We start from the raw sequence: 27,807 nt of genomic DNA on the forward strand, positions 1-27,807 counted from the left end.
CCAGGACACAAATTTCCACAGCCTTCTAGCAGCTATGGTGGTTCCTTAACTAGAAGAGATGTATTTAGTGTTAACTCTGGAAGTGCTGACTCAATTCTGACCAAATGAAGCCTCCTAGAGCAAAATATACATCAGCTGCCCAGAGTGGCTGGGGCAACCAGGTCAGATGGGCGGAGTAAAATAATAAAACTATTATTATTATTATTATTATTATTATTATTATTATTATTATTCCAGTTTGCAACATCTGCTTTTTCTCATCTTTGCCAATCTCAAACTCCTCCATTTCCAGGTGAAAATTGAGAATAGATATCAGGCTAGATGAGGAGGAGTAGTGGAGACGGCCACCCTAAGAGGCGCCCAGGGAGGGGGCAGAAGAAGATAGTGTGGACCCAGGTCCTTGGTGGTGGGAAACAGGAGGAGAAGGAGGAGAACTGGGAAATATTGGAGGGCAAGGAACAGGGGTGAGCTAGCAGATGCACCAGCCCTGAACAGAGACAGGAGCCAGATGTGATAGGGAGAGTACCAGAGCCAGTTGATACGATGTCCCCCGAGAGCCTGATAGATCCCCCTCCTTCCCTTAAAACCAGGTGTTTCCTCCATGTCAGAGAGCAGAAAACTAGACATCGACAGAAGAGTCCCTTGGCAGCCACCGTAGACAGCAGGACGGGTCTGATATGGAGAAAGCGAGCTTCTGGGGAGAGGAGAGGCCCCCTGGGCAGCAGCTCAAGCCTTGATGGATCTCCTGTGCTTCTGTTTGATACTAATAAATGAACTGATGAAGAAGCTCCTTCGTGACAGGACCCAGTTGGGGATGTGTGTCCTCTAAAAGGACAAACAGAAGCCTCCAAGGGTCCACGTCGCCCCGTGTTGTTGGCACAACTTGGCCAGATTTTGATAACAGGACAGGAATGCCCTGCCAAATTTCTCCAGAGGTTGCAGCTTGGCCTGGCCAGAGATCTACAAATATCTCTTTGTGGAATGAGGTCCATCCCTCCCAAAATGGGGTCCTTTCCCAAGTAAAGCTGGTCCAGGAGGCTTCTAGCCTCCAAGTGCCCAACCCTTTACACGTTGGTCTCTCTGAGCAGGTGGAAATAACTGCTCTCAAAGGCGTTGCAGACACAGAGGTTCTCCTCAGAGGGCTCTGATGATGCCTTCTCCTCCTTGGCCATCAGGGTCTTCTCCTCGGCCGGGAAGCTGGGCACCAGAGACGTTGAGCCAAAGGCTTTCTTCTGCAGATTGGGAGAGTTCCCTGCATCCTGTGCGGGCGGTTGAGAAATGGAAGGAAGCCATTGATTTACACCCAAGCAAGATAAAAAGAAAGAAATGATAAAGAAAATACAAATAATGATTTAAGGCAGAAAGGCAAGGGGCAGAGTAACCTTGTTTGTTTTGTTTCTGTTTTTCTTGTAAGGGTATATGAGCAGGAATTGACCAACAGGCATCCCTAGCTAGCAGGACCAGTGGGCAGGGTTGGTGGGAACTGTAGTCCAAAAACAGCTGAAGACCCAAATTCAGGTAATGCTGCTCTAGTGGCAGAGAGCTCCACAGGACTGGAACAATGACACTAAAGGCTGCTGTCAAATGAGCCTCTCCAAACTGGAGAACGGCCAGCGATGCTCCTGCAGCTGCAGGTGATGGCGATGATCAAGCTGGAATATGAGGGTTCAGGTGGTCCCTGTTCTCTACGCTGAGTGATGGCAGCTCCGATGTACTGCCCACTGCCCACCATTCTCAGAGTGCCCAGTTTCCCCACTGCCCTACCTTGGTGAACGGTTTCTTCAGCCCCTCTGGGGAGACCATGGCGGTCTGCTTCATGACGTCCCACCAGAGCACGCCTGGCTTCTTTGAGCTCCTTTTCGCAGGCCCTGCAGCAAAACCCAGAACCACGAGGGAGAGAGAATTTGCACACTTTAAGGCAATGAAACATGAAGTATTGAAATCAACTTCTAAAATTGTATTCTTTTGTAGAATATTAGGGGGGAGGGACCATCATAGTTATGTCAAAATGTACGCAGGATTTGAACAATAGCAACAGATGAGAATTTGTCATTTAAAAATTTGGAATTGATGTACAGAATGGATAAAATATCAGTAAGATAGCAGCTTTATAAGGGAATAAAAGAACACCATGGAATGTGTCAACAGATATGAGAGATTTGTTCTGGTTGCATTTTAAAAGGATTGGTTAAAATTGGAAATATAATAAAAAATATTATTTAAAAATGGAATCAACTTATTTAAAAAAAAAACAAATGAAGCAAATTAATAGATAGCTAATGGCTCCACCCCACCAATTTACCGGTTAGGCAGCTGGCCAGAACCCCAATTACAACTGTGGTGAGCGTTCCCAAGGCACCGTAGTAGAGGTAGGAAATGGCATAGAAGTCATCCGCAATGGCCGACCTGCAAAGGAAGTGAGATGGTGAGATCTGCAGGCAGGGGAATAATTGAGTTCTGGCTCCTAGAAGGTGTTGGCAATCTGGGAGGAGTACAGAGGAGGGTGACCAGGATGATCAAGGGTCTGGAAACCAAGCCTGATGAGGAACGGTTGAAGGAGCTGCGGATGTTTAGCCTGGGGAAAAGACTGAGACTGAGAGCAGACAGGAGAGCCATCTTAAGGGCTGTCACAGGGAAGATGGAGCAAGCTTGCTTTTTCCTGCTCTGGAGGGTAGGACTCGAACCCATGGCTTCAAGTTAGAAGAAAGGAGATTCTGACTAAACATCAGGAGAAACTTTCTGACAGTGAGAGCTGTTCAATGGGGAAGGGACTTCTGGGGGGAGAGGACAGTGACCCAGAAACCTCCTTGGAGGTTTTTAAGCAGAGGCTGGGGGGCCATGTCTCATGGATCCTTTAACTACGATTTCTGCATTGCAGGGGTTTGGAACAGAGGACCCTCAGGGTCCCTTCCAACTCCAAGATTCCACCAAGATCCCTCAATCCTTTTCACATGTCCTGCAAGTGAGCCAGGTGTGCATCTGGCTCTTCCTGCCCAAGTGCAGAACCTGACATTGTCCCTGCTTGTCCCTTTAGGGTCACCTGGTTGGCCCCTGGGAGAAGAGGATGCTGGGGTCAGTGGCCCGCTTTGGCCTGGTCCAGCAGGCAGATTCCTCTCATGGAACCTCCAGCTCCGCAGGCAGACAATTTGCAGGTTGGCCACTATGAGGACCAAATCGGCTTCCTTTGACCTGATCCAGCAAGATCTTCTTATGCTTGCTTTGAACCTTCAGCAGTACCTTGTTCCTGGGCTTGTAAGCACATTGAACAGCACCAAAGCGCATTGAGGCGCACTGTAGAATGTCCTTAGTTCTTACAGGCCATAAATGATGTTTTCCCATTACTGAATTCTACTGAATCCTCCTGAATTCTACTCTGGGCAAAGAAATGTTGTTTTGCTATGTTTTCCTTTAGTGTTAAAATAATCTTATTACTTATACCTGCTCATCTGGCTGGGCTGCCCCAGCCACTTATTTGAATTTGCACCAGAGATCAACAACCATCTCACCTGTCTGCGACTTCTGTGATGTTCCGGGGTGGCAGTGGGCCGAGCGTGATGGTGGCGTTGGCTCCCTCGGAGGCGTTGTAGAGCGGGCACAAGTCTCCGTAGGATGGGAGCACCCCCATGGTGGCGGCGCTGGGCGGGTAGAGGGTGCCCCCCACAGCCACCCAGAAAGAGAGGGCGAATCCCACAAGAAGCCCAGTCAACACCCCCTGGGAAGAAAGGAGAGGTCGGGTTTTATGCTGCTGCTGAGCTTAAAGTCCCACCTCCCACCCAGGAATTTTTGCATAGGAAGGGAGATTCCCCACAGGCCTCCAGTTGGCCACTGTGAGAAGAGGATGCTGGGATACATGGGCACCCTTTGATGTGCTTATGGAACCTCCAAGTCCAGGGGCAGTCTATCTAGATTCCTGCATTGTTGGTGGTATTTTTGTGTTCTTTCGTTCCAATCCTACTGCTTTGTTGCAAGGCCCCTCCATGGCACAGCACCTTTCTTCCAGCACCCAAAAGCATCCTCTCGGGTCCTCTTTGGGACTTACCACGGTGTTGCAAGCTGGGATAAACATCCCCAGGATGAAGGCTCCCAGAAGGGGCCCACTGATGACGCCCATGACGGTGAACGAACCCTGTGCAGAAACACAAAGCGGGGCAGAGAAGGCAAGGGTAAGCATGTTGTTACGAGGTTGTCAAGCTGGAAGGTGTGCAGCAGAGGAGAGCGGCCAAGATGGTGAAGGGTCTGGAAGCCAAGCCTTATGAGGAACGGTTGAAGGAGCTGGGGAAGTTCTGCCTGGAAAAGAGGAGACTGAGAGGAGAGAGAACCATCTTCCAATATTTCAATGACATGGAAGAGGGAGCAAGCTTGTTTTCTCCTGCTCTGGAGGGTAGGACTCGAACCCATGGCTTCAAGTCACAAGGATGTCCTGGATGCTTTAGCTGGGATTCCTGCATTGCAGAGGGTTGGGCTGGATGACCCTCGGGGTCCCTTCCGACTCTATCATTCTATGATTCTGTTAGAGGCCTCACACCTCCTTCCCAAAACTGGGCAACTGCTTACCAGGCGCCCAACGCAGGGCCACCTGTCACACTGCCCTCAAACCGCCTCTGGTCAAATTTTAAAGTTGGTGGCCTGTGGGAGGGAGTTCCGCAGATTAACTCTGTGAAGAATGACTTTCTCTTATCTGTCTGTAATCCTCTGCTGGCTGTCCAAGAGTCTCATGTCACGAGAGAAGGAGGAACACTTTTCTCTGTCCACTGTCTCCCCGCCACGCACAATTGTGCAAACCTCTTATCGCGTCACCTCTAACACACGAGTAGCAGCTGCAATCTGAAAGTGCCAATCAGCTCCCAGATATGCAACTATGCAGCTCGAGTTGTTAACATATGAGATACAATGCAGAAACCGATAAGCCGTGTGTGCGCACATCTGTGAATGCAAACTTTTCCTGGTTGCTACAAAGGCGGGTGGAGTGGCCTCCTTGTTGAAACAAAATGAGACAATACTGGGCCGAGCGTGAGAATCAACTCCCTATGTCATAAAACCAGCCACCGGCACACATGACTGGAAGGCAGAGGCCTGGCTGCCAGCTTCTGTGCCTCGGTGGCTCCCAGGCTGGACTACTGCAATGCACCACATATGGGGCTGCCCCTTGGAGACTGTTGGCAAGAACGCATATCAGCCTGCATTGGTCCTCAGTACATTCCCAGGGCCTGATGCAAAGCGCTGGATTTGTCCTTTTAAAAGCCTCGCAGCCCACCCTCTCAAGCTTGTTGAGGAACTACTACACCAAGCAGCGTAGTTAAGCTGGACCTTGTAGTTAACCTACGGAACTCCCTGCCACAAGAGGCCAATGACTTGGAGGACTTGGAAAGAGGCGGGGCAAATTCATGGAGGAGGAGGAGGCTATCAGTGGTTCCTATACTGTACAGCTACAGATAAAAAGAAGGGTTAGGGGAACTCCCTGCAACAGGAATCATAAAAGGACCTCCTTCTGGGTTTCCTTTGGGGGCACCTGTGAGAACAGGTGCAGGATGAGATGGGCCTGATCCAGCAGCCAAGCTCTTCTTAAGGAGGACTACTGTGACAGCAGAACCTCCATGCCCAAGAGCAGTCTACCTCTGAATACTAGATGATGGGGAAACAGCAGCTGTGCTCAGATCCTGCTTGTGGGTTTCCCTTGCAGGCTGGCCACTGTCAGAACAGGAGGTGGGACTAGATGGGCCTCATCCAGTCAGCCAAACTCTTATGATCTTCTTATGGAACCTCCTGGTCCAGGGGCAGTCTATCTCAATTCCCAGATTCCTAAGGACATTTGGCCGCTGTGAGTGCAGGATGCTGAACTGGGGGGGGGACCCTTTGGCCTGATCCAGCAGCCTCTTCTTGGGTTCTTAAGTAGTTTGGCTCCCTGAAGAAAATAGTGGAGAAGCGTGGCCTGTAAAATACCCTGTTGCTATCTTGAATGCAGATTGTGCTTTCAGGAAAAAACACATGAGCCAAATCCTTGTGGAAGAAAGAGAAGAAATTGAGGGAGGGGTCATAAGCGGAGACAGTTACCCTGCCAGATGGGCAGTGCATAAATAGTAAAAATAACAAAATTATAATAATAAAATTATTATTACCTGCAACACCCCACCTCCCAGTAACGAAGACAGCGCTGCAACGGTGATGCATGACGTCCCATAAATCAGTGCTGGAAATGTTAAGAATAAAAGCACAATTTCCATTATTATTATTATTATTATTATTATTATTATTATTATTATTATTACTGCTAATTTTTCTCATTGGCCGTTTTAGTGTTTTGGCCTTGCTGGAGACTGCTTGTTTGTTTGCTTACAATCAAGCAGTGTATAAATTTTACGAAATGAACAAATCCTCAGGAGTAGATCTGTTGAAAACAATTGGCTTAGGGTGGTAGAATCATCGAGCTGGAAGGGACCCGAGAGCCATCTAGTCCCACCCCCTGCAATGGAGGAATCTTTTTACCCAATGTGGGGCTCGAACCCCCAACCCCGAAATGAAGAATCTCCTGACGGAACTATGCTTGTTCCCAAGGGGTCTCCTGGGATGCCAGCCCAGCCTCCCCACGCTTTGGAGGGTGCCCCGGCCACCTTCACTCACAGAGCCCTTTGGAGATGAGGGTCAGCTTCCGTGGGGAGAGGCTGGGCAAGTTCGGCTTGATCAGGTCCTCCACGGTGACGGCGGCCATGGCGTTGATGCTGGTGGAAGCCGTGCTGAAGAGGAAGGGAAGACGGGGCAGCTGCTACAATGACGTGTCACGGAGGACAAAGCCACCAACAGCCTGAATTAGCTAGGAAGGAGCCTCCAGCTTCAAGAGCAGTCTATCATCAAATGCACCGGGGAATCCCAAGAGACGGCTGTTCAGCTCATGCCATGCTTTTCTGGCAGTGCTTTTTTTCCCAGCCAGAGAATGCCAGAGTGCAGTTCCAGCACCTCTCAGGTGGGTGCCATCGACTCTTGTGGAACCTCCAGGTCCAGAGGCAGTCTATCTAGATCCCTAGGTTCTTTGGGGTAATTTGGCCCCTCCAGGGATGAAATGCAGACCTAGATGATCCTTTGGCCTGATCCTGAAGGCTAGCTGAAGGTCTATATCTTCCCATATAGCGGGAGAGGAGCTTTTTGGTGGTGGCTCCTCCCAGACAACTTTGGAACTCCCTGCCTAGAGAAGCTTGGCTGGCTCCCTCCTTGCTGACCTTCTGCTGGCAAGTGAATCCTGTTCTATTTCGATGGGTCTTTTTTAAAAAAAGGAAACGGTTTTTAAGAGTGCTGTGTTGTTTTTATTATGTGTCTTTTAATAGATCTTTTTCATATTAGAATCTGTAGTGTTGGAAGGGACCCCAGTGATCATCTAGTCCAACCCCCTGCAATGTAGAAATATTGTTTTAATTCTATTAAATTCATGATTATTTTTATATGTTCCTCGCTTTTTGCATCTCACCTGCAGCGTTTTAATCTGCGTAAACCAACACCCGTCCCGTTCTAGAAGAAAGTGAGACGTGTATTTCTGGTGTTCCTAACTCACGGGGCCACCCCTATTGAGGCCCCTAGAGATCCTCAGGCTGAGCCCAGGACATTTTGCCACTGCCATTTGTGTACAAAACCTAACCAGGCTGGCTGCTGAATTTCAGGTCAGCATCCTGCACTGAACCAGAGTGCTGGAAATACTCAGAAAACTGAAATGGAAACGCTCCCTGAGAAACCACAATCTCCCTCCAGGTGGAGCTGGGGACTTTGGGGGCAGCATGCTCCACCCCAGAAGCAGATGCAATAAAATATTTTTTGTTGACTTTCCTAGAGCTTCTAATATTAGATAGCTTTAGCTATACTCAGGAATCAAAGTTTTTGTGTCTCCTTTGCAGGAAATGTAATTTCTTTGGGGGGGGGTTATTCTGCATTGGGCAAAGAGGGGGTCTCCCACACTCACCTCAGGGTCCCGCTGTATGCACAAGCCAGGAAAAGTCCCGGCACCCCGGGGTATTTCTCAAAGATATCCAAGACCAAATAAGGCATGTACTGAGAGAAAAGGAGAGAAAGTGTCAGTTCTGTTTCAGGGGCAGCAGGAGGGGAGGGAGATGGCCATGATTTGAAGCTGGCCACAAGATGCACAAAGAATGGTAGAGTCAAAAGGGACCCCAAGGGTCATCCAGTCCACCCCCTGCAATGCAGGAATTGTTAACAGGGAAAATGAAAGAATCATAAAGTTGGAAGAGTTCCATGATTCTATGCCCACCCCCTGCAAGGTAACTAATACATTTCTTAAATTAAACAAGCAGACCTCAGCAGTTTCCACCCCGTCTGCTGTCTTTCTCATTTCTCCAATGTGTGTTCTACCTCCCGCCATCCCATAACATTTTTGCACGACTGCAGCACAAGAACTTCTCTGTTGGGGGTTGTTTGTTTGCCTGTTTGACCCTTTGTTCTTTCCTACGGCAAGCAGTTTGCTTTGGCTTTCCAAGCCCCCCCTGAGCCCCAGCCCCACCCCTGCGAGGCAGAGGTACCTGGTCAGGGGCAGAGATGTATCCGGCCCAAAGGGGGTCGCAGTCCTTGTAGAGGGTGAACATGACAATCCCGCAGCCCACAGCGCTGGAGACGATGAAGAAGAGGCCCACCTGGTTGACAAGGAGAGCTCTGGGGAGAGAGAAGAGGGGAAGCAGAGAGGACAAAAATAAAATTTGAACCCAGGACAGGGAGAATAGGGGAAATCAAGCAATTAAGGAGCGTACAAAGGTCTGGAAGAGGGATGGGGAGCCCAGAAGGTGGCTCAGTTGGTCAGAGTGTGGTGCCAAGGTAGAATTGTAGAATTACAGAATTGTCAAGTTGGAAGGGACCCTGAGGGTCATCTAGTCCAACCCCCTGCAAGGCAGGAATATTCTGCACAATGCATGGCTTGAACCCACGAGATTAAGAGTCCCATGCTCTGCTGACTGAGCTATCTTCTCAGTTCGTGGGTTCAATCCCCGTGTGGGCCAGCTGCATACTTCTGCATTGAAGGGGGTTTCCAACTCTACACTTCTGTGATTCTGTAATAAGGGGCTTCTGCTGGGTCAGGGCAATGGCCCCTTCTAGTCCACAGCAGCCAACCACGTGCCCTGAAGGGAAGCAGGATTTGAACACAAGAGCCCTCTCTCCCCTCCTGTGGCATTAGCCCACCTCCCAGGGTCATTGGGGGGGGGGTGTTAAAAGAGGAGACCCAGGCAAGCTGCCTTGGGCTCCTTGGAGAAAAGGCTGTGATGTAAATGCCCTGATTAAATGAAACACTGAGGTCTGGCACCTTGCCTGGTCTATGCAGGAAGGCCCTGGATCTCCCAGTCTGTCCCCAGCCAACCTTTTTATCAGCCCAGCACAGCCCAGCCAGCTGCTGATAGCTTTGTGGGGCTGTGGGATGGGCACCTGGGTGGGGTGGCCAAAAGGGTGCCCCCAGGTTATCGAGCCTCCCCAGGAATACAGCTTGAGTCTATAGACTCAGGGACACGGACCAACACAACTACCTGGCAGGTGCCCCGGGATCTGCCATGGGGATCTCATGGGGATCTCAGAAGCCTCGGCCAGAGGAACAGCCAGCAGCTTCCGAGGAAATAGGAGACAAAAATGCAGCCCTTTTGGGGCAGGGAGTCTCTGTTCGCCCCAGTGCAAAAGTCACCTCGGATTATTCCCTATTAAGGGTTATGTGGGAGCATTTACAATGCCAAAATAGATGTCAAATTTACCCATCCCCAAATATAGGAAAGCTTTTATGCTAACCAGATTTAAAATTCTACCTTCCCTACTCCTCAGAGGCAGAAATAATAAGTTGAAAAGTGGTAATTTCCCTGTGACATGGGAAGTGCCAATGTATTATTCCATTGCCCTTTTAATTACAACCTCCGCAAACAGCTCATTACTCCAATTCAGGGAGATCTGAAGCATTCTATTTAAAATACCTATTATCAGATAGAAACCCTCTGATTACACACAACGGAGCACAATTCTGTGCATCTGCTGTTACCCGCAGGAAAATCATGATAAATCAAGACAGCAAGCCTGAGAGAGGCATTATTATAATTCCTTTTATGAAATCTTGTATTTCAGACACATGGCTCGTCTTCGAATCATTTTAGTAACAACTAAAATTCTAGCTGGTTGGTGACTCGTCTCCCTGCTTTTATCCAGCTTGTTCTTACAACTATTGTATTCTTAGCCTTTTTTAAACTGCTGGTCTATGACTAAGTGATTGATTGATTGATTGATTGATTGATTGGATTGATTGATATCCCTTATGCTGTGTATCAGCCTCCACCACTTTGGGGCTTCAGTTCCCTCTGGCCCCTCCAACATTTCTTCAGTGAAAATAGGGGCAGCTTTTCTCTATTTTCTGTTAGTTCCCTCTGAAACGGGGAACTGGGGAGCTGCTCAGATGCAGCTTCTAGGAAGACCAGACACAAAAATGCACCCCTTTTGGGCTGGGGGTCTCTGTTGCTCCACGGAGAAAAGATGCCCCAGGTTATTCCTTCTCAGTTCCCTCCGGCGTCTAAGGGCGATGCTTAAATGAGCCCTCCCTTCAGGCTTCCCCCTTCCACCCAACTCACAGTTTCGCCTCTCTCTCTGTCTTGCAGGCCACGTAGCGCTGGACCTGGGCCTGATTCACCCCGTACATGGAAAGCCAGACCATCGTCCCGCCAAAGATGAAGGTCCAAAAAGTGTAGCGGCTGCGAGGATCCAGATTAAAGCTGGGGAAACAGAGAGGGAGGATTGTGGGAAGACAGACCTAGGAATCAGGATAGACTGCCTCTGGACCCCCCAGAGATGGCGCCGATAGCGCTACAGTTTCCACAACCCAGGACGTACTCGTTGAAGTTGATGCGGGAGTTATTGTAGGCGATGGCCAGGACTTGTGCGGGGCTCCCCACCAGGATGGTCCCCTGGATCAAGATGGCGACAAAACCCGAAAGCATCACCACCACTTGGAAGACGTCCGTCCAGATCACGGCTTTCATTCCTCCCTGGAAGACGGAGGGGAAAGTTAGGGGCGCCCAAGTCGCCTGGCTGCAGAACGCACAGAGAAATAAACGTGTCGTGGCTGGTTTCCTCTTTCAAATCTCTCTCTCTCTGTCAATTATTTAATTAAATGCTAACATCTTTACATATAAATTCTACATTCCAAATTTGTTATGTGTTTCTCTTTCAACTTCTGGTCTTTCTCTCCATTCTTAATCCCATCCCATTTACAGAATGTATTCTATTTTTTTCTGCCAATTAATTTTTATTCATTTTCAAATTTAAAACACATCAAAACCAAATTAAAATTAATTTCATACAGGTTTCTGCAAAAACTGGTTTCCCACTCTCTCAGATATATTCCAGTTCATACCCTTTTACATGCTGCTTATTTCACAGATATATCTCAAATTAACACCCATTTTAAAGCAAATTCCTTGTCCTTCAAGCTGTCCCTTTACCAACGCCTGCATGTAGATAAAACAAAACTATATCAAATAACAACATACTGCATTTCACCCAAGACATATTCTCCTTCTTCATATATTATCAGTTCTCTGCTGCTGCTCATATTCCAAATCCTGCTCATAATGTCATCTGATTGTGATATTTAACAAATATTCCAAAATATTATTTCAAATATTCCATTCTTCCAGGAACAGTCCGTCATACTGATTTCTTATTTTTAAGAGTGGTTTTCTCATTTTATATTATTATTTTATTTTATTTATTTTACTGGTACTTTTGTTGCAAACCACTTGGAGAGCAGGTATCTACCGGAATGGGTCAGGGAGGACTTTGGCTCACCCCCGGGTGGAGAGGGAGCCCCCAAGCACATCAATCGCTTAGGATGGCAGTGCCTAACCTTTGGAACTCCCTGCCTCTTGGCATCAGGCAGGCGCTCTCCCTGCTCCCTTTTTGGCGCCTGCTAAAAACAACCTTTTTTCTCCAAGCCTACCTTAAGAAGAGGTCATAGTAATTAGTTTTAGTATTTTTATTTTAAAGCAGGGTTGTGCATTTTTACCCTCCAGGTGGTGTAACGATAAAACTGCTAGCACATTTGCAAAGCTAAGCACATGCCCCGCCCCACCCCTTTTGGTGATGTTTCCAGGTCACTTCCGGGATCAGTGTGTGTGTGTATGGTTGCGCACAAACTGAATGTGCATAAATAGAAATTAATTAATTGTAAAGAAATTTTAAAAAATTGGGAAATGATATATAATGAATTGAAGAAAATGTTTAAAATGTCATTTGCAAAAAAAAAACCAGAAGCATTTTTGTTAGGGATTGTAGGACAAGACCCGCCAAGGAAAATAAGGAACTTATTTATGTATGCTACAACAGTGGCAAGAGTCTTGATGGAAGAATGAAGAAATCCCAACAATGGAACAGTGGCAAGAGAAATTGATGAACTACACAGAACTGGCTAAATTGACATACAATTTGCGGGACAAGGACAACTGTGACTTCAAAGAGGAATGGGAACTTTATACAAATTATTTGAAAATACAACAAAATGAACTGGACTCCTTGGCAGGTTTTGAATAAACATACACAAATTTATTGTTGATAACATGAAGGACAGATATGTAAGGATATATATAATTTTATAATAAGCAGAGAAAATATGTGCAGCAAAATCAGGGAGAGGAGCTGAGGAAAGTCCATGGGAGGGGGGGGGCAGATTACGTAGGTGATTGTATAGTTTGATAATTTGTTATGTGGAAATTGAGCACTAAAAATATTTTTAAAAAAGAAAGAAATTAATTAATGGAAATAAATCAATGAGCCCATCCAATCGTACTCACAATGGTTGTGTAGAAGGTGCAGATGATCCCCGTGGAGAGCAGGGAGGCCCAGATATCCAGCCCAGTCACTAGAGACATAACCAAGAGGAAAGGTTGGTCTTGAAGCTGCCAGCAAAAAGTGTTGCTCCTCAAAAGGAAAGGACTGTGAGCTCAGGGGGAGTTTTCAAGCAGAGGCTGGGGGGGCCCCTGTCAGCTGAGATCCCTGCATGACCCCCGGGGACCCCTTCCAACTCTGCCATTCTACGACGCTTGCTCCACCTTCCATGTGAGAGCCCTTCCGCTCTTTGCGGTGTCCAAGGTCTCCTCCAGGCTGAACGAACCCCACTCCCTCAACCACTCCTCATCTGGCTTGCTCTCCAGACCCGAGAGACAACACAGGACTGACCTTGGTTGAGGATCAAGGCTGGAGCATAGATGACAATCCCAGTATACAGCATCTGTGTTGGATGGGGAGAAGGAATTGTTTCAACATCGGCATCCATGTCTTAGAAGAAGGAACTTTGGAGGAAACAGGGGTGGACTTTGGGCTTTCAAATTTCAACAGTGCCCTGTGCAACGCTAAAATTTGGTGCCCCCCCCCCACGTCTTGCACTCCGTTCTACAGTGTAGTTTTGGTGTCCCCTGCAGCATAGCACCCAGTTGTGCTACCCTAAACCCACCTCTCCTGCTTCTGGGAGACCAGCGGGGAGGGGAACTTCTTGCAGCAGGAGGGGGGAGACCCCATGGCGTCTTCACCAGCCAGACTCCTCTCTCCCCTTGACCCCTCCTCTCCTGCTTCAGCTTCTGCCCTGATTCTGCCCTCCTCTCTCCCACAGATTATTTGCCCACCCAGCAGACCCCCAGCAACTTACTGTGGCAATGATATACTGGATCGTCCCACACAGGCGGACTGCTTTGGAGAACCTCATTTCCAGGTACTGTCGAGAGAAGATGGAGAGTTGAGAGGAGAGGGAGAAGGACTCCTGGGATCTTTCCAAAGAGTCTCCACAGGAGATTCCTCTCAGAAGAGTGACTGCCTTGCTGGCAGAAGGTCCCAGGATCAGTCCCATGGGGGCATCTTCAAGTGGGACTGGGAAAGACCTCTTCTCTGAAGTCCTGCTGGTTCAAGGCAGCCAGCCAGTGTAGAATCATAGAATCATAGAGTTGGAAGAGACCACAAGGGCCATCGAGTCCAACCCCCTGCCAAGCAGGAAACACCATCAGAGCACTCCTGACATATGGTTGTCAAGCCTCTGCTTAAAGACCTCCAAAGTAGGAGACTCCACCACACTCCTTGGCAGCAAATTCCACTGTCGAACAGCTCTTACCGTCAGGAAGTTCTTCCTAATGTTTAGGTGGAATCTTCTTTCTTGTAGTTTGGATCCATTGCTCCGTGTTCGCTTCTCTGGAGCAGCAGAAAACAACCTTTCTCCCTCCTCTATGTGACATCCTTTTATATATTTGAACATGGCTATCATATCACCCCTTAACCTCCTCTTCTCCAGGCTAAACATGCCCAGCTCCCTTAGCCGTTCCTCATAAGGCATCGTTTCCAGGCCTTTGACCATTTTGGTTGCCCTCTTCTGGACACGTTCCAGTTTGTCAGTGTCCTTCTTGAATTGTGGTGCCCAGAACTGGACACAGTACTCCAGGTGTGGTCTGACCAGAGCAGAATACAGTGGCACTATTACTTCCCTTGATCTAGATGCTATACTCCTATTGATGCAGCCCAGAATTGCATTGGCTTTCTTAGCTGCCGCGTCACACTGTTGGCTCATGCCAAGTTTGTGGTCAACCAAGACTCCTAGATCCTTTTCACATGTACTGCTCTCAAGCCAGGTGTCACCCATCTTGTATTTGTGCCTCTCATTTTTTTTGCCCAAGTGCAATACTTTACATTTCTCCCTGTTAAAATTCATCTTGTTTGTTTTGGCCCAGTTCTCTAATCTGTCAAGGTCGTTTTAAAGTGTGATCCTGTCCTCTGGGGTGTTAGCCACCCCTCCCAGTTTGGTGTCATCTGCAAATTTGATCAGGATGCCCTTGAGTCCATCATCCAAGTCGTTGATAAAGATGTTGAATAAGACCGGGCCCAAGACAGAACCCTGTGGCACCCCACTAGTCACTCTTCTCCAGGATGAAGAGGAACCATTGATGAGCACCCTTTGGGTTCGGTCAGTCAGCCAGTTACAAATCCACTGAGTGGTAGCAGAGTCAAGACCGCATTTTACCAGCTTCTTTACAAGAATATCATGGGACACCTTGTCAAATGCCTTACTGAAATCAAGGTAGGCTATATCCACTGAGTTCCCTTCATCTACCAATGTGTAGACAGTACTGAGCTACATGGACTAGCAATCTAAGCTGGTATGACGCAGATTGCAATTAAATCCCTCCTTTTTTCAGAAACATGAGGGCAGGAGCCTCATCTTGGTTTAAGAAGAATCCCAGAATTGTAGATTCAGGTAACATTGTAGTGTTGGAAGGGACCTCAAGGGCCATCTAGCTCAACCCCCTGCAGTGCAGGAATCTTTTGCCCAACATGGGGCTCGAACTCATGACCCTAAGATAGAGAGCCTCGTGCTCTTATCCACTGAGCCCAGGGCACCTTCGCTCAGCAGTCAAGCCCCTAGAAGGTCACCCAGGGGCATCTCCAGGACGGGCTGCAGGGAGAGACCCCCAAGAGCCACAGCTGCCAGTCTGTCTAGACAAGACTGTGGTGAATGGGTCAAGGCTACAAGGGAGATTTCTTTGTTCCTATTGAATCAACAGGCCATGGTTGCTTTAGCTGAGATTCCGCAGGGGGTTGGACTAGATGACCCTTGGGGTTCCTTCCAACTTTACAGTTCCATGATTCTAATAAGGGTGTGGACTAGAATCTTTTTTAAAAAATATTTTCAGTGGAAGGAAGACTCCTGTCCTGAAACTCTCAGTGTGGGCACCACTAGGTTAGATGTACCTAGTGGTCTGGCTCGGGCAGCCCATTCAGCAGAGCACGGGGTTGGGCTAGATGACCCCAGGGTTCCTTTCAGCTCTACAATCCTCTGATTCTATGGCAGGATTCCAGCTGTTTCCATCATTCTTTCAGCTCAGCCATTCCCTGCCAAAGATAGTAAGCAGACTTCGTTCCCGGCAGCATCTCAGCTGACTGCCTCCCTTGTTCCAAAACACACACACACATTTTGTTTATTGATTTTGCAAACACACAGAGACACCCCTGTGTGTGTGTGTGTGTGTGTGTGTGTTTCGCCTTTCACCCCATCTCTGATGATTTCCAGGAGGTCAAGAAGTGCAGGGATGGGGACTTTGCCCCTGAGCCTTCTCTCACCTCTAGCTCAAAGGTCTGCGGTTTTGGCCTGACCCAAGAGGGGCTCCTCTGATGTTCTTACAGGTGCACCTGGATTATGAGGCAGCTTCCAGGTTGCTGTGATGTCCTTGAGAGCTCCTTGTGGAACCAAGCTTCCACATCGGCTCACCTGCGGCACTACCATACGCAAATGCGCACCTCATCCTTCCACGGCTGGCTTCCTCAACCCACCTGAGACACCTTCACTCCAGAGCTACATGGCTCTCTGCCTCTTTGAAAGCCCTTGATGGTGCTTCTTGGCTCCCTGCCCAGCCATGCAAGCAAAAGCATCCAATCCGTGATGGGGGCTTTTGCGTCAGGTGAGGCCTGGCTGCCTGGGCTTCATGTCTAGTCCTTCACCCTGTCCCCACAGTGGCCAAAGACCCCTAAGAATCCAGGAATCTGGGTAGACTGCTTCTGGACTTGGAAGTCCCATAAGAAGATAACCAGAGCCAGCTGCATCAGGCCAAGGGAAGCCCATCTCGCCCAGGGTCCTGTCCTCCCGGTGGCCAAAGACCCCATAGAACCTGGGAATCAGGATAGACTGCCTCTGGGCCTGGAGGCTCCACAAGAGCACGAGAAAAGCCTGGCTGCTGGATCAGCGCCCTGTCCTCACAGTGGTGCCCCAGGTGCCCCCAAGGGAACCCGCAAGCAGGGTGCAAGAGCATCTCTCCCCTCCTGCGGTTTCAAGCAACGGGAACTCAGAAGCATGGCTGACTCCAAACAGGTACGCATACCGCCAAACATTTTGTGAATCTAAGTTTGGCCTCATTGAGGGGCAGTATTTCAGTATGAGTAGGAAAATGAGAATACCCCTAAGCATTATTTTTAGAAAAAAGGCACAGTTTAAAGCCATCCAGTTTGGAATCCCTCACTCCCCCTGTGGCAGGGAGTTCCACAGTTCATCTACGTGCTGTGTGCAGACGGTTTCTTCATTTATCTGACCTCAGTTTCCGTTGGCTACAAGTTCTTGTGTTGCGCGACAGGTAGGGAAACTCTCAGCCCTTCTCTTTCACAATCCAAACCACTTTGCAAGACTGGCAGTTCCTAAACCCCAATTTCTTTAAAAATAGTAATAATCCCAGCTAACTGCAGGCTGCTATGCAATGCAAACAAGATGACTTCAGGGCTTTGGGACACCGCAGTGTGATCCCAGGGATCTAGTCCAGATGCAGAGGATTAAATCTGAAATCAGTCAACAGGTGACTCAGACCCGAGGTTCACTCCTTGAGTCATTTGTTGATCTGCCTGACAGCATCAAACGTCTCCGAGGCAAACAATATAATCCTGTATATGCAACATTCCTCTATATGTAATCCACTGTGTACTTTCAGACCTCCAAGTGTCCCTTTTTGCAGGGAAACTCCCTGTTTTACAGAAGCTGGCCAGATTTCTGATTTGATCCCGAAATGCCCTGCTTTCCTTTAGGACCAGTGGCGGAGGAAGAGGAGTGTGGGGGGAGTGCACCGCCCCCGGCAGCACAATCCCGGTGGGGGGGGGGGTTTGCCATCGCGGCTGCTCTCCCTGCCCACGCTGGGCGCCATGCCCCTGGGACGCGCACCAGCCCCACCCTGCCTGCTCTCCGCCCCCCGGTGCCGGAGCATGAAACTCTGCCACTGTTTAGGATGTCCCTATTTTCTCTGGAGAAATGTTGGGGGGTCTGGAGTTATGCAACCCCCGAGCCAAAGAGATAAGTCACTAGACAACCTTTGGACAACATCTGAACACAGCCCTGGATAGGGAAGCTTTTTTTAATGTGTAATGTTTCATTATGTTTTATATATGTTGGAAGCTGCCCAGAGTGCCTGTGATATAAATGGTGGGGTATAAATAATAAAATTAATTATTATGGTATTATTGTTTTGGTTATTATTATTTAACAGGACATGCCTGTTTTCATCAGAGAAATGTTGGAGGTTTTGTACTTAGCTGGAACACAGGAAGCTACATTAAACCTAGTCACACCTTTGCTATATCACAGAATCCTAGAATGGTAGAGGTGGAAGGGAAGGGACCCCCAGAGGTCATTCAGTCCAACCCCCTTCAATGTACCACCAGCCTTCGGGTGAACGGCCAGACCCACTGTGCCACATGAATTCATGGGTGAATATAACGTAGAAAAATGTATTCTGATAGCTCTGCAGGTAGAGCATGAGAGCCTTAATCTCAAGGTTGCAGGTTCAAGACCCATGTCTCTACAAGTCTATGATTCTAAAAGGGATAGCAAAAATGTGTTTATTGGGAGCAATCTGCTCTAAAGTATTAGTAAAATTGCATGCAGTGGTAGGGTTAAAAAAAAAAAGAAAATAGCAAATTGATGCAAAAACGGGATTTTAGATCAGAAGCACGAGGAACCTAACTGAGGAGAGAGCTCCAATGGGCTACGTTTGCTTTGTAAATTTTACACACCTTGGCACATTCCTGGCCAGCATTCCGGGAGTGAGAACAAGGCTGCCTCTGCTGCCAAAATCTCTTCTCAGCTGGTCTGGATATGCTTGCTCTGCAAGAGGGTGCTCAGACAGGGCTGATTCAAAAGTCAAGAGGTGGTTTGTTTTGGGAGTCTCAAGATACGCTAGGAAAACACCCTTATCCTGCCATCTGGTTCGGGAGAGGCCTCTGCAGCGCATGGGCATGTGCACTGGAAACATGCATGTGGTCACGTGGGTTTGTAAAGCCAAGCTGGGCTTGGAGATCGTGAGCAGAGGAGCATTTTTCTTCCTCTGTCCTCACACTAGAACTCAGGGAACACTAGAATACCCTCCGCAATTTAAGCTGGAAGGTGTGCAGAGGAGGGCAGCTGAGATAATCAAGGGTCTGGAAGCCAAGCCTGATGAGGAATGGTTGAGGGAGTTGGGTTTGTGGCCAACAGTTTGCAAAGCTCAGCTTCATGGGCAGCTCAGCTCTTGCAACACGCATCCAAAGCAATAGCTTGGCCCAAGGGGTTCATCTTCCATGAAGCCTTGTGTCCAGATCCTGGAGATTTGTAGTTCCACTATTCTGCCTTGGTCAGACCACACCTGGGATATTGTGTCCAATTCTGGGCACCACAATTTAAGAAGGACATCGACAAACTAGAGCATGTGCAAAGGAGGGCAGCCAAGATGATCAGGCCTCATGAGGAATGGCTGAAGGAGCTGGGTATGTTTAGCCAGGTGAAGAGGAGACTGAAGGGAGACAGGAGCCATCTTCCAAGGGCTGTCACATGGAAGAGGGAACAAGCTTGTTTTCTCCTGCTCTGGAAGGTAGGTGCCAAACCAATGGCTTCAAGTTACAAAAAAAGGAGATTCCAACTAAACATCAGGAAGAACTTTCTGACAGTGAGAGCTGTTCAACAATGGAACTGTCTCCCTCAGGACACTCCTCCTTTTTTAAGCAGAGGTTGGGTGGCCACCTGTCATGGATGCTTTAGCCGAGATTCCTACATTGTACGGGGTTGGACTAGATGACCCTCAGGACCCTTCCAATGCTATGATTCTAAGGCAGCTTCCTGTGTTCCTAATGCCCTTATGAACATAAAAAGACCCCTCCTGGATCAGGCAAATGGTCTACCTAGTCCAGCCTCCTGTTATGGGAAACCCGCAAGTGGGATGCGAGTGCGAGGATCACCCAGTGTTAGGGTCAAGGTGATGGACAGCCTTGCCTCTTACTCTGTTTTGTTTCAGGTTGTTTTGAGCAGGCAACACAAATCATCTGGCATGTTTTTAACTGTGCCAAAGTGACAAGCACCCAAACAAAACCACAAGGTCCACAGGAGACGGTGCAAAGATTAGTGCTGTGCAAAAGGACTGACCTCGGTTTATCCTGAGGTCACTTTGCTGCTGGAAGGCTGGGTGCAAAGCAGCTAAAGTTCGCACAGAGCTCCTTCTCTCACCCGCAGAGCAGCAGCCAGTTAAGCCCCCTAAACTGAGGTTGCAGTAACCAAAATGGAATGTCTAGTTGCCATTTTGGGGCAAGACGGCTCTAAAATCTTATTTTGTCAAATGATGGGCTGACAGTGCTTGATTCTCAGTTAAACATCTGACTAGTTCCGAGGACGACCCTGAACTGGGTTAAGAGCTGTGATAACTTAAAGGAAAGTCACTTGATCCAGGAACAGTCTGCATATATATTAGCCTCTATACCGGAGACATGGACCATTCATAATGTAAGAATATTCTTCTCAACTCTGAGCAGGGCGGGGGGGGGGGGGGAGTGAAGACATGCAACAATTCACTATTGTTCACCGATCTTGCTCAGGCTGCACAGAAAAGGCATTTTGGTTCCAATTGTGCAGATGAAATATAACTGATAAAATTCTACAGGATGGGGTATCAGTGAGTGAAAACAGTCCAGATCCAGGGATCCCCAGATGGTGGAGATGTCAGGGAGGAAGTCTCAAGGTGCTTCACATGGTCAAACCACAATAAACACTTCACCTCTCCAGTCTGCAGAATTGGACAGAGCCCAGCCCCCTGTTCTCACAGGGGCCAAATACCCCATAGAACCTAGGAATCCAGAGAGATTGCCTCTGGCCTGGGAGGTTCCTTAGGGACATAGGAGCCGGGCAGAAGCTGGACCTGCCAAAGGGGCCCACCCAGCCCTTCCTCCTGCCCCGATGGGAAGCCCACAAGCAGGAGTCTGGCAACTCCCTGCCAAGAATCACTCACAGATGCCTGTCCAAACTCTCATAGATATCTCCTAGCTGGAAGGAGCCCTGTTTAAAAACCTTCCATGGATCATAGAATCATAAATTGCTCCAAGGGTCCTCCCAGCACAGCCTGCTGCAGTGCAGGAATCACAGCACAATCTAAGACCTGGAAGAGCTCAAGTCCTCCCACTCAGCCATGAAGTCCACTAGGCGTGACCTTGCGGGCACTGGCCTACCTCACAGAGTTGTTGTGGGGATTAAATGAGGACCAGGAGCTGGAAGAGACCTGGGTTCAAGTCATAGAATTCTAGACTTGTAGAGTTGGAAGGGGCCCCGGGGGTCATCTAGCCCAACCCACTGCAATGCAGGAATCTTTTGCCCAACGTGGGGCTTGAACCTGCAATCCTGAGGCTCCTGCTCTACTGACTGAGCTAGGAAGAGGTCTCACTCGACCATGAAGCTCAGTGGAAGCAACTTTGGGGGCAGCCTCTGCCTCTCAGCCTGCCCTACCTCACAGGGCTGTTGTGGGGACTAAATGAGGAGTGGAAGAACCACCATGTGCGTCAATTTATCTTGGGACAGAAATGCAACGAAGCAATCAAGAGATCAGGAAGAAAGAGTCTTTAAGCAAGACTGGAAAAGTTTTCTGGAATATCTAAAAAAATTATTTTGAACGGATTAAGACGTTAGTAGGTTTAGAGTAAATTCAGCAGTGTAAACCTAACCGAGAAGATTGAAAAAGAAAAGAACACAGATTGATTGGAACATGCAGTGGGAAAGGATAACTAAAATGCATGACATGTTTGATCCTTTTACATGGTTTTGTATGCTTCATGGTATTTTATGCAATGTGATTTGCTGCAAAAAATTGTAAAACTAAAAAACTGATAAATACATTTTTTAAAAGAATTGCAATAAAGCAAACCAAGCAATGAGCTCACCTCGTAGGTGCTGGTGAGGCCGAGGCGGTAGAAGACCGGCAGGAAGAGGTAAGCGGTCAGGAGTGTGTTCAGCAGCTGCCCCAAGCACATCCACAGGAACTTCACCCCATAGCGATAGGCCTCGGCCGGGACCCCCAGAACCTGGATGGCCGACATGAAACTGGCGGACAGGGAGAGCCCCACCGGGATGGCCGACATCTGCCGCCCGCCTGTGAAGAAGTCCTCCGAAGTCTTCTGGCCTCCTTTGGAGAGGGCATAGAAGAGGCCGATGCTGGTGGAGATGAGGAGCATCAAGGCAAAGACCCCATAATCCCATAAACTGAAGGTGAGCATCTCTGCTCTGAAGACCTCTAAACCACCTCCTAGCGCCATATTGGGCAGCTGAGAGGACCAGCACCACAGCAGATGGAGAGAGCAACCCTTGGTGGGTCCAGCGGAGAAAGAAAAAGGAGGAGGACTTGGAGGGTTGGAAGGACAACAGCAGAGGGAAGAGAAATGAGCTTCAGTCCTTGGGGAGAAGGGAGTAAAGGTCCAACTCTGCTCAATACAGGAAGTGGGGTGAAAGAGAGGGGGGAGGGATGGAGAGAGAAAGAGAGAGAGAGAGAAAGTCTCCACAAATTACTATTTACAAGATTTGGAGGTGCCTGGATAGCAAACAACTTAACCACAAGATGTGATACATTGGAATAGCAAAAAGTTTGCAGGCGAGGAAGAAAGGAGCAAAGGTTTTATTTAAACAGAAACAAAAAAAGTGTGGAAAGCAGAAGGAGAGCCCCCCCCCCCAAGGAAGGGCGAAGGAATCAAGCCAGGAAAATAAAACCACCCAAAATCTCTCAGGGATAAAAAGTCAGCAAAGACACCCCCCCACACCCCCCCCACACACAGCCCCACCAGAATTGGTGTCTGTAAAGTAGGAATCAAATAAGATAACCTATATCTTGCAATTATAGAGTCTACTCTATCCTCTCTGCCACTGTCTCTTGAAAAAAGGAAAATCTGGTTTAGGTGATAGCAACAGTTCAAAAGGAAATGAATGAATAGACGAGCAAAGGAGCCAGGTGGATAAAAAGGGAGAAAGCGAGCGATTTGTCCTGTGAGGTTCAGCGAAGAGGCTGAGATCCCGAGGTGAGAGGAAAAAGAGAAATTCGGCGTAGAAGAAGCAAAAGGGGAAGCCAAGAGAGGAATTGCCCGGGTTGCAAAGGCGAGATCAGCTGTTCGCAGAGCTTCCTTGCAGCCACCTGCGAGGACTTTTATGAAGCCAGCGATGAGAGAGGGAGGCGTCACCCTTTCCCGCCCCCCCCATCCCTTTCTTCTTTATCAAAGGTGATCTGTTTGGTGGAAAGAAGGACCCGGGCACGTGCAATTCTGGCTCCAGGTTCCCTCTCTTTCTCCCCCCCCCCTCTTTTTCTCTGCGCCCTTTCAGCCCTGAGATCAGGAAGCCCGGGCGCAAAAATAACCTGGGGTTTCTGCAAGAGGAAGTCTTCCAGAGGGCGAGGTCATGGGCGTAGGCAGGGGGCAGCTGGCCACCCCCTAAATCAAGGAAACAAATAAAAATACTTATCTAAAAGTAGAAATGATCAGAATATTGGAAAATGAAATGCTTGCCGAGAGGTTTTTAAGCAAAGGTTGGGTCTGTCAAGGGTGCTTGAGCTGAGAGTCCTGCCTTGCAAGAGGGCTGGACTAGATGACCCCCCGGGGGTCCTTCCAACCTTGACATCTGTCAAGCATCCATGACGGCCATATTTCAAAAAGTGAAAATCCGGACACAAAAAGAGTTTTTGAGCTCTTTTCTCAGACAGTCAGTGATTTCCACTCAGACGCTGTTTACAAGGGCTGAACACCGGCTATTTCCTTTCTTTTTAAATTTATATTCCACCCATCTGGGTGGATTTCCCCAGCCACTCTGGGTGGCTTGCAGCATATATAAAAACACAAAATATCCTATAGAAGCAACAAGCCAAGCTGCTCAGTTGCAGGTATGGGGTAGAACTTTCATTTTAAAGGCATTTGAAAGCAGAGCTACCTATTTGCAAATGAAATTCGCAGAAGAGAGAAAGATGAGTTTGTTAGGGAGAAGTGTCCTAACTAACACCTAACATTGAAAGCAAATTTCATAAAATCATAGAATTGTAAGGTAAAGGACCCCTAGATAGTTAAGTCCAGGCAAATTCAAGTATGGGGGTGCGGCACTCATCTCACTTTTCAGACTGAGGGAGCTGGCGTTTGTCGACGGAAGGGATCTCAAAGGGTCACCTAGTCCAACCCCCTGCAATGCAGGGATATTTGAAGCACAGGATTCTCGAATCCTGGGAACTGTAGTGTGTTAAGTAAGCTGGGCATTGCAGCTCTGTGAGAGGGAAAACTGCAGTTCCCATGATAATGATGTATGAACTTCAAATGTATGGTTTAGATCTGCCTCAAGTGAAATGATGTCGCAAAACATTGAGAAAGTCACTTACCAATAAACAAATAGTCTATGGGGGGATTATGAACACATTCCACCAACCCTGACGGCTTCAGCAGAGGATTCAATAAATTCATGGAGGAGAGGTCTATCAGAGGCTGGTCTCGTGTTTGAATCCTGCTTGTGGGCCAGATGGGCCCCCATTGGCTTGTGCCTTTATGAAACCTCCAGCACCAGAGGCAGTCTATCTTGATTCCTTATGGTTCCTTAGGGGCATTTCCATGGGGCATCTCCTATCACCCATCGCCTGCCAGCCCACTGGCATATCTTAGGCACACACACCTTCAGGAAATGAGGGAGTTCAGAAGAAGGCCAGCTCTCTGCACTCCCCATACCCGCATAACCTGCAAGAGAAAAAAGCCCCACATCTCTGGGTTGTGTTATTGTGCAACCAGGAAATTTCTCTTTTCCTTCTGCACGCACTGCAAGCCTTCTTGCATCTGTCAGAAAGGACCCAGTCACCTGCAAATAAATATTGTACTCTATTTTTTTAAAAAAAATGCAAACACATCCCTTCCTTGCAGAGGGTTCAGCTAGATGACCCTTGGGGGTCCCTTGGGGGCTACTGGCTGTTGCTCTCCCAGCACCTGCCCTTTCACTCCCTGCCACCTGAATAACCTGCAAAAAGGCCCCAAATCAGTAAGAACAGTAAGTCTAGGGTTGCTCAACAACAACTTTGCCAACTTTTTGTCTGGATTTTCATATTTTGAAATATGCCAGCCCTACTCTCACATGACGTCTTGCCCGCGGCTGCTGAATTGTGTGCCTGCCTCTCTTCGAAATCCCTTCCTTACTCAAACAGCCCCAACAAAACAAAACAGAAAGTTTGTGGAGAGAAATGTGTCATCATAGACACGGGCTGGAAAATTCCCCAATTGCTGCAAGGCCCACGCGGTCAAGTTGCATGCATGGGATTTGGCACACTCATCACTTATAATCACTGGAAGGGACCAGGTCACTTGAGAGCTTTTTTAAACAATGAGATTGGAAAAGAAAAGAAAAAAGGCTGTTACATTAACATACCTGAATATGCAGGTGTGTATATTCTTATTATCTGTACAGCTGAAAGGGAGCCCGAGAGTCATCCAGTCCAACCCTGCAATACAGGAATCTCAGCTCAAACTTCCAGGAAAGATGGCCAGCCAACCTCTGCAATAATTGTCAGTAACCTAATATATTCTGTGTAAAACTCATTCCCAACATCATGGTATTTATCCAAAGGAAGTCTGCCTCTATAAGAAGTCCATTCATACGCTGCCAGTATTGTCATGTTGTTGAGCCATTGATGAAGGAATAGGGCCCTCGTATTTACGGGACTGCCTCTCCTGGTCTACCCCACAGAGGACCTTAAGGTCCATGAATAACCATAGTTTAGAGGTCCCGGGCCCTAAGGAAGTCAGACTATCCTCCACCAGGCCCAGGGCCTTCTCAGTGGTGGCTCCGACCTGGTGGAATGCTCTGTCGCATGAGACCAGGGCCCTGCAGGATTTAACCTCCTTCCGCAGGGCCTGTAAGTCAGAGCTATTCCGCCTGGCTTTCAATTTGAACTTAGCCTGATCTTTTATTCCCCTTCCTTCCCTCCCTCTCCCCTTTTTATGAACATTACCCGCTCTGAGACCCCACAGCTAATTCTCCCCTGGTCTCCTCACTGGCCCAAATAGGACTAATTTAGCCAGCTAGCCCTGGCTAAATAAACATCTAATGTTTATTTGATGGATTTTCCCCCTAAACTGATTTTTGAATTCTGCATTTATTGTTATTCACATTTTATACTGTATTTTATACTGTTTTTTGTTGCATCAATTAAGTGGTTTAAATTTGTTGTTAGCCACCCTGAGCCCAGTTTTCAGAACCGGGAAGGGCGGGGTATAAATAAAATTATTATTATTATTATTATTATTATTATTATTATTATTATTATTATTCCAATTCATCCATATCAGTCTCTTGGCCACCACTGGGCAGCCTAGAATCCATTTTTGCTGTTGTCAATTTCCATACAATGAGTATATGGAGAGTAAGGAATATTGTGTGTAGTTCTGGATGCCTCAGCTCAGAAATCCAATGCTTTTGAACCTCATTCTGAGGAGAAATCTGCAAAATAACTAAGCATGTATTAGGAGCCTCTCCAGAACCGGCCCTACTAAATATTTTTCAAGATGACAATGCACACTAACATTACAAAAAAAATCATAAGCTACTTGCAGATAGGAGTGTCATAACTAGACATTAGAGAGACCTGTCAGGAGTGAACATGGGCCACTGGTACAAGACTGTATGAGAAACAACCCTACTAGAGGGGGACATAATCCACAGAATCTAAGTAGGAAGGGACCCTGAGGGTCATCCAGTCCAACCCCCTGCAATGCAGGAATAGGCAGCTGTCCCTTACAGGAATCGAACCTGCAACCTCGGCATTCCTTTTTACCCTTTCTTTCTTTCTTTCTTTCTTTCTTTCTTTCTCTTCCCTCTTTCTTACTCTTTTTCTTCCCTCTTTTCCTTTGATAAGATATTTAGATTCAAGTTTTCGTTTGGGGTGGGGAAAAGATATTTTTGTGCCTTTTTCCTTTATACTCTAACAAGCAAACAGAAATCAGAAACAGTCCTGCTGGAAAAGCTAACCAACAAACTGAAATCAGCACAAATGAAAGAGGATGGCGTCACCCTGTTGTGGCTCCTTTGTTATATATACAGCCCCAAAAGACAACAGCCTAAGCCCCCTGACAGCATGGTTAGCTTGACCCAACAACCTTCATCACACAGAGACAAAAACTCAGTCCAAGCAGCCGCATGTGATAGAATGAATGCTCACAATTATTATGTGTCCAAGAACAGTTGCAGCAGCTGGGGATGTTTAGCCTGGGAAAGAGGAGACTGAGAGGAGACAGGAGAGCCATCTTCCAATAGCTCAAGGGCTGTCACAGGGAAGATGGAGCAAACTGGTTTTCTCCTGCTCTGGAAGGTAGGACTCGAACCCATGGCTTCAAGTGACAAGAGAGGAGTTTTTAACTCAACATCAGGAAGAACTTTCTGACAGAAAGGGCTGTTCGACCATGGGATGGAAGGTGGCGGACTCTCCTTCTGGGAGGTTTTTAAGCAGAGGGAGGTTCCAGGATTGCAAGGAGGTTGGACTAGATGGCCCCTGGGGTCCTTTCCAACTCTACAGTTCTATGATTCCATGATGCCATGCGCAACCTGCCCTTTGAGCAGCCTGCTTTTCCCGTTCAGGAACAGCAGGTGGCGAAGGAAGGATGCTGGTTTCATGCAACAGGGCACTTGGGGAAGGGCTTGAATGGCAGGATCTCTCCCACCCTGCAGGTAGAATCTGAAGGAAGAGCATCAGCCTGGTGGAGCAGAGGATGTGGAGGATGGAGAAGTCGGGATTCATGGCCCTCTCCAAAACAACACGCGAACCAAAAACTTCTCTATCCTTCAGGAAAAAAATTGTGCATCTCCGAATTTTTGCAATGAATCTCTGCAGCCAAAGAAATGTGTAGATTAGGGGAAAATGTGCATTTAAAAATGCAGGTAGGTATCTGCAAAAATAACATACAGGAATGCATTGCATATGGGCTTGCAGGAAGGTGCTTATTAGGAGAAAGGCAGGCTGGAATTCTGATGGATTTTCACAAGGACTTTAAAAATATGGAGCA

The 27,807-nt window shown here is 47.9% G+C and overlaps 1 protein-coding gene across 3 annotated transcripts; it reads right to left on the reverse strand.

The window, feature by feature from the left end:
• On the reverse strand, nt 1–26,617 carry SLC5A5 (solute carrier family 5 member 5). 3 transcript variants are annotated; one of them, XM_081177765.1, is made up of 15 exons: nt 25,178–26,617; nt 13,652–13,717; nt 13,186–13,237; nt 12,801–12,868; nt 10,843–10,997; nt 10,584–10,724; nt 8,517–8,646; nt 7,943–8,031; nt 6,619–6,731; nt 6,117–6,187; nt 4,040–4,126; nt 3,507–3,712; nt 2,303–2,406; nt 1,765–1,868; nt 1–1,259 (listed from the first exon to the last, which is right to left on the reverse strand). In XM_081177765.1, exons 2-15 carry the CDS (start codon nt 13,706–13,708, stop codon nt 1,065–1,067), a joined length of 1,572 nt encoding a protein of 523 aa, XP_081033891.1. In that variant the 5' UTR covers nt 13,709–13,717; nt 25,178–26,617; the 3' UTR covers nt 1–1,064. The 3 variants fall into 3 exon arrangements, with proteins under 3 accessions (XP_081033891.1, XP_081033890.1, XP_081033889.1); XM_081177764.1 differs by lacking the exon at nt 25,178–26,617 and adding an exon at nt 24,437–24,498; XM_081177763.1 differs by lacking the exon at nt 25,178–26,617 and adding an exon at nt 21,691–24,323.
• Between the last annotated feature and the right edge of the window lie 1,190 nt (nt 26,618–27,807).

Source organism: Podarcis bocagei (assembly GCF_964188305.1).
Source record: "Podarcis bocagei genome assembly, chromosome: 18".
NCBI lineage: Eukaryota > Metazoa > Chordata > Lepidosauria > Squamata > Lacertidae > Podarcis > Podarcis bocagei.